The sequence below is a fragment of the Solea solea genome, chromosome 11 (assembly GCF_958295425.1).
Source record: "Solea solea chromosome 11, fSolSol10.1, whole genome shotgun sequence".
Taxonomy (NCBI): Eukaryota; Metazoa; Chordata; class Actinopteri; order Pleuronectiformes; family Soleidae; genus Solea; species Solea solea.
Window position 1 is genome coordinate 5,543,334 of NC_081144.1, and position 6,735 is coordinate 5,550,068.

At 40.6% G+C, this 6,735-nt stretch overlaps 1 protein-coding gene across 2 annotated transcripts; it reads right to left on the minus strand.

Annotated features, from left to right (window-relative positions):
* Window positions 1-15: 15 nt before the first annotated feature.
* LOC131468668 (homeodomain-interacting protein kinase 2-like) lies at window positions 16-6,134 on the minus strand. Of its 2 annotated transcripts, XM_058643170.1 has the most exons (7): window positions 5,462-6,134; window positions 4,911-5,092; window positions 4,127-4,250; window positions 3,047-3,166; window positions 2,779-2,856; window positions 2,472-2,659; window positions 16-1,906 (listed from the first exon to the last, which is right to left on the minus strand). In XM_058643170.1, the coding sequence occupies exons 1-7, from the start codon at window positions 5,852-5,854 to the stop codon at window positions 1,108-1,110; spliced, it is 1,884 nt and encodes a 627-aa protein (XP_058499153.1). In that variant the 5' UTR covers window positions 5,855-6,134; the 3' UTR covers window positions 16-1,107. The 2 variants fall into 2 exon arrangements, with proteins under 2 accessions (XP_058499153.1, XP_058499155.1); XM_058643172.1 differs by lacking the exon at window positions 2,779-2,856.
* Between the last annotated feature and the right edge of the window lie 601 nt (window positions 6,135-6,735).

Sequence of the window (6,735 nt, forward strand, 5' to 3'; positions counted from 1 at the left end):
TATATATATATATATATATATATATATACATATACATACTTTTCCACGTGTTTGGAAACGGACTTCTACGTCCAGCTTAGCTTCAAATCTCTGAAAACCCAACCAACATGATCAGCTGTGCTCATTTGATGAATATTTTGCAATGAAAATTAAAATTGTTTTAAGCTCACCCTAAATATTAAGTAAATTTTATTTCTATACAACATCACAAATGCAGTTGGCCTCAAAGGGCTTTATAGTCTGTACACTCCTCTATCCTTGGGAGGAACTTCAGGAAGGTCCACACAGGAGGGATCCCTGTCCAAGGATAGACAGGTGTGCAGTAGGTGTCATATATACAGATTACATGTTACAAATTCAACAGATTGCAAACAAAAATTTACAAAGAGTAAAAACATAAAAAGCACAGAATGTAAAAAAACAGAAATTGTGCCAGGGGCTAATATTATATTAGCCTAGGGTATTAAAAATAAATACAGGACAAGTTATTTGCATGATCCTTAACTGTTGCCCCTAGTGATTTCTTTTGGATATATTTTGTAATTGAGATATGTTTCATAATTGGTGCGATTTCTCATTTTTGAATTTTTGAAATTATTTTCATAAAAAAATAAATAATTTCTCCATTTTCCTCCCACAGTCCGAAAACATGATTTGGGGATTAGGCAAATTGGACATTAAAGTCCCTGTGATGTGTATCCCGCCTTTCGCCCTCTGTCAGCTGGGATTGGCACCAGCAGATAAAGAGGTAGAAGATCAAATCCGAATTACAAATATATAGATTTTTTGGACTCTGTCAACAGCTGTTTGCAAAAATAAGTGTTGTAATGGAGGTCTGTGTAAAAATGTGCCTACTTCACACTCATCAATCTCAACTACAATAGCAGAAACCTAGAGGTAAATAGGCGATAAAGCATGACATGAATGAGTGGACACCAGTGTGATGGTACCGGTGGACACCAGTGTGATGGTACCGGTGGTACCATCCAATAGAAGCCTCTGAACTTTTGGATGCAAAACATTAACATGGTGCCTGTCAAATCATGTTTTTGGAGGTTTCAAAGCGTTTGCTGCCTAATCTCCTTGGTGATCCTTTCTTTCTTCCTCTCACGCTGTGACCTTATTGTTGTCACAGTCTCGTTCATGATCCAGCTTCTTCTTAACCTCTGTTGTGACACATCCCTGGGTTCTCCTACTGCAGGTGGAGGTGGACAAACCTGCAGAGCTTTTCTGGCCCATCCTTTTGTCGTGTCCTAACCACAGAAAAAAGGTTTTGATTTTAGGCTGCGCGTCGTCATCATCCAGCTTTCTTTTTTTTCCTGATCTACGTGAGATTGGTCCCTGGGTGTTGTTGGTGCAGGGATGTTGGTCAGTGTAGAGTTGCTGCACCATGCTGCTGCTCTTATTAGATTGAAGATGGAAAGCATGTGTGGAATTGTGCTTGTTGCTGCCAATTCCGTCCTCAATGCATTTTCTGTGTTTCCTCCTCTCACGATGTGACCTCTCATTGTCGGCATGACCTTGATCCAGCGACTTCTTAACCTCTGATGCAACACACGCCTGGCTTCTCCTCCCACAGCAGGACGTGGTCGGACCTGCAGATCTCTTTTGGCCCCGCCTTCTGTTGTTTTCTGACCGCGGAACATTGGTTCTGTATTTGGGCTGCACATCTTCATCGTTCATCTTTCGTTTTTTCCCTGATCTGCCTGAGATGGGGGCCTGGACGTTGGTGCAGGGATGTGAGTTGGTGTTGTTGGGCTTGGCCATGCTGCTCCCCTTTGCCTGAGATGTAGAATTCCTCTGGGCAAACTGTGGCCGCTGCCCTGACCCACACACAGTTTTCCTACTGTCATTGGTCAGGGAGTTCTTCAAAGAGGTCTCCATTATGAAAGAACAGGATCTGGCACTGCAATACAATGAATCCAAACAATAGCTGATCACGCATGTGAATTCATAAAACGGGTGATATGTAAGAAATGTATAAAGTCATAAAATTACCATGATGAAGATTACACAACACATGCAAAAACATCTATCTCGTTTCTGGTTTACCTATTCAAAATAATATTGTTATTAGCTGTAATATTTCTACAACTTATGTTTATGTAAACATTTGCTCTTGTTGCATTTGATATTCTTTAATTGGGTCATATAGTTTGTCATCTTTTATGATTTTACTATTTTATAATAGTAAAAGATTTGGGTGATGGATTTGACATTGGGCTTGATCAGATTCTTGAGTTTGAAGTATCATTTTCATGTGGAAGTTGTATTTTGTTTTGTGGAGTATTTTAATTTAAGTAAAGAAACTGGTAGGATGCACCTCTAGCGTGCTTTTAGCACATCTGAAAACTGAATTTTAATCACACACACTAAAATCTCACCCGCCAATGTATTTCAGTAACTGTTGTAAACTCAAAAGTAGAGGAAAATTAGTGGAAAAAAATAATTAATTTGCATTGTTCACTTACTATTTGCTGTAGCAGCGCATGGCGTCAAAGTGCTGCATGCTGATGAATCGATGCTGCAGCAGCTCCTGTGGTGTTGTCCGCTTGGTGGCTTCGAGCTGAAGCGTTCCCTTCAGCAAGTCCACAAACGCCTCCTTATCGGTCATCTCTACAAATGCGTCTACATAATGATGTGAACGCACGCACCAGAACTAAAACAGGACGACAGAGCAGTGACAACGGTCAGGGTGGCATCGTCAGTTATCTCCACCTGTCATGAAGATGTTTGATTGTATTCTATCTATGCTGAAGAAGAAAAAGTTAGATCTACATTCTCAATGTCATCCAGAGATTGTAACTTTAGCCTCCTGGTTTCCACTGACTGAAGTCCCCAGACCTGTTTTGGTGACTGATCAGAAATGTACTTGTTAGCAGTCGCAATTGGCTTTTAGTCAATAACGAAACATACAAAATAAGTTTAAAAATCACATTGTTGATGGATTAGATGAATTAGCTTTCATGTTCACTGATTAACTATGATATTAAAGCCAGCATGGCGGCAATGTGAGAAAGAAACCCATCAGGTGGTTTTTAGTTACCTTGAGTTTCCAGACACTTCTAGTAGATTTGACGTTTTTCTGGAAAAATTTGTAAGTGTTCCATCCGGCAGAGAGCATGGAGTCAGGTGGCTGACCCTGAGTCTGCACAATGAGCCTCATCTGAAAATGCAACACACTTTAAAACTGCAATGCGTAACTTGTAAATAGAAATGTCTGTTACATTCAAACCATTGTCAAACGAGTTCACACAATGTTGTTCAGTCACAGTACGTTTAATCGAGGGTCATAGTCCGACTAAGGCAATCAGACAACTTGCCAAGTCCGTTTACACATGCGGAGGAGAAAATCGATTTATTGGCCGTGTATGTCTGACTCCGCCTCCTTAGGCGCTGTATCTCTCTATAAGCGAGTGTGAATGGAATCCTGTTGCCATTTACAACACAGAAAAACACTACGAGACTATTGTGTTGTTTGTTCTTTTCCAGCAACAGGAAAAGCAGTTTATACATCATCTCCTACGTCCGGGGAAAGACCGGGGAGGAAATCTTGGTGCATGCACAGAACGCCAAGTCCAACTCCAGTCTGATTAAGTGTATACATGCAGGAGTAATCGGACTATGTATCCCATTATCCAGGTAGGTTAGTCCGACTAAGACTAGATTTTAGTCAGGCTAACGTGTTTACATGACCAAATTATTGTTTTAGCCCGACTAAAATCTGACTTTTAACATGTCAGAGGCAACAGCACTATTGTGCTAGTAAAGTGAGACATTTGCAAACAGGTTGGAGTGTGACTGAAAACACAAAGAAGCGCTCGCGACACGTTTCAGGGGCAAATTCTTCTGCTCAAAAATGCTGGTCATTCAGCAGTTTAACAAGATCAAACCCTCTTGTCCACACCTTCCCTCCATGCTGCTACTGTATACACACAAACGCTCCCTCAGTCAGGTTCGATAGCTTGCTGATCGTTTCCGTTCACTGTTATAAGACCGAACAGTCAAAATGTTACACGCAGCAGCTTTAAAGTCACTCTGGAAGTCATGTTACCTCCACCTTTACATATTATTTCAGGAAAACATAAAACCAGATTCTTTGAGTAAAACTTTTATTAGTGCGCACCATATCATACTCATTCTTGCCAGGGTAGAGATGCGTGCCGAGGAACATTGTAGCCGCCAAGCAGCCCAGAGACCACATATCTATGGCCTCTGTGAACGGAAGACCCAAAATGATCTCTGGAGACCTGAGGGAGGACAGGCAAACCATGATGACATTGTCCATCAGGTCATACAACTCACTGTGATTTTAATGTGACTGGAGTAAAGATCCTCACAAAGACATGTGAGCGAGGAGGCAGGTTTATTAACTCCACAAATGAGCTTCTGTTTTCACCGGTGTGGGGTTATCTGTCCTTCTGTTAAGCAACTTGCTGTCTACCATTTTTGACAGAGCAATCTGAATGAGTAATCACCCAAGTATCTCCCATTAAATTTAGGTAAGAATCTACCGACTGATGATGTCACAAATTTTTTTTCAAATATTCAAGAAATCTGTCTTTTATAATTGGCAAAACTGTCAAAACTTGTAAAAAAAAAAAAATGCAGGATCAGGCACTCTAACATCAGACTTCGGTCGGATCTGATCACAAATTCAGATCAGAATTTGGATCCAGATTATGGATTTGGCGGCAATTTAAATTTAAAGTTCAGTTGTGTCTATCTCAGTAACATCTTAACAGATCAGGATGAATTTTGTCATGTTTATGTAAGACGGCAATCGCTATAAGCAGGTAAAGTAAACATTTCACAACGCAAAGTGAAACCCTTGGCACCCTTGGCTCTTGTATATTTTCAGCCACTAATGCACCACCACAAAGCTCCGATATGTTTGTCATCGCACTCACCGGTATGGACGGGTCTGGAGTTTTGTGCCGACTTTGGCGGCGGACACTTCACAGGCAATGCCAAAGTCGATGACTTTGACTCTGTACGGCTCCTGCAGATGGTCGACCAACATCACATTTTCCAACTTGATGTCTCCATGAATGATCCCAGCGGCCTTCAAGTGACTGAGTGCGTTAGCGAGCTGAAAGTTATGCAAATTGTTAATGTCAGCAGTGTTGGATGAATAAGATTTAGTTAGGTTAGGTGTCTGCAACCTCGAGTATGAAAAGAGACAGTTTTGTTAACAACACACAGCAAGTGGCGGGCCGTATGAAATTGATTTGGGGGCCACATGTGGCCCATGGGCCCAAGTTTGAGACCTCTGATTATGTAGAATATGTATGTTTTATTTTTGGTTTTCAGCTACTTTGACATAGCTTATCCAGTATTGTACTTTCTCCCTGCTATTTATAACTTTCGGATCCGACCTCTCAACCCATTTTTCCTCCATTCACTTTGAATGGAGGCGAAACAAAGCCAGATCACAGCACAGCACAGCAGCAGGACGTACCTGCAGGATGATTGGTCGGATTTCTTTCAGGAGAAGAGGATTGAAACGTCTCTCCTTCATGAATTCGTACAGAGTTTTGTCCAAGTGCTCAAACTCCAGGAAAATGTGTCTCCCGTCCGTGAAGGCCCGGTACCAGTGGACGAGGTTGCATTTGTCCGACTCCAGTGACTTGAGCTTCCTCATCATGGCCACCTCTTCATTCGCAGGCTCGACGTCCAGGCCCTGTATCTTCATCATTTTGATGGCCACCGTCTTCATGTCGTTTATTCTCGTGCATTTCACGACTTTTCCAAACGTGCCTGACCCCAGGAAAGACTCCATCAGGAAGACGGTGTACCCCGAGGTCAGAGGGCCTCCGGAGTCAGGTCGAGCAACATCCGTCTCAGAACCCATCACGTATCTGTGTCCTCAAATACCGCTCTCAATAATGCTGTGATGTGAATTCATCTTCACTGAGAATGCTCACAGAAAAGGTTTCTATTCTGTACCCAGTGATTGCTGGTGGTATATGTTGGGTTTTTCCATTGATATCCACATCTTTTCAAGAGAAACCAACAAGTTGAAAGGTTAGGTTCAAAGATTGAATGTCCCTGCTGAATGATGCACATCCTTTGATTTGCACACAGGCTGGAATTAACATTAACTTTGATCTGTGCTCTACATTAGTTTCCTATGGGAGTTTTTTTTTGTTTTTTTGCAATTTTCTTTGCCACATTTACTCAAAAGAAAAATAGACTTTGATGTGTGAGTTCAGAATGTACTAGTCATAGACTGGAAAAGGAGGACCGGATAAAAACATAACATTGCACTATAGTAACATCATTATGTGGTGTAAATAAAGTATCTTATTTTGTATATTAATAGCTTGACATTGTGGAACAGTGGAAAAATATGTACATATTGTTATTACCAAGCCAGAAATTGTATAGAAATAAGTTGTTACCACAATATTACCTCCATAATAAAAAAGTATTACCATAAATGAGTAATAAGTGATACCAAAGATGGACAGGAAAGAGAGGCTTTATCATCACCACTACTACTACTAACTTTAACTAATAACTAACCTTATGTCCACACTCATGTAATAACTTTCATCTTTGTTATTGTTTACCATTATTTAATTTATTTTTTACAACTATTTAACTATTGCCACCCAATTTAAAATAGAAATCATGACAAGGGCAAATTTCTGTACATTGGTTATTATTTTAACCCTAAATTTGATCTTTTAATAGTATGATTTTTTGTTCTCTTCATGTGTGCCATTATTG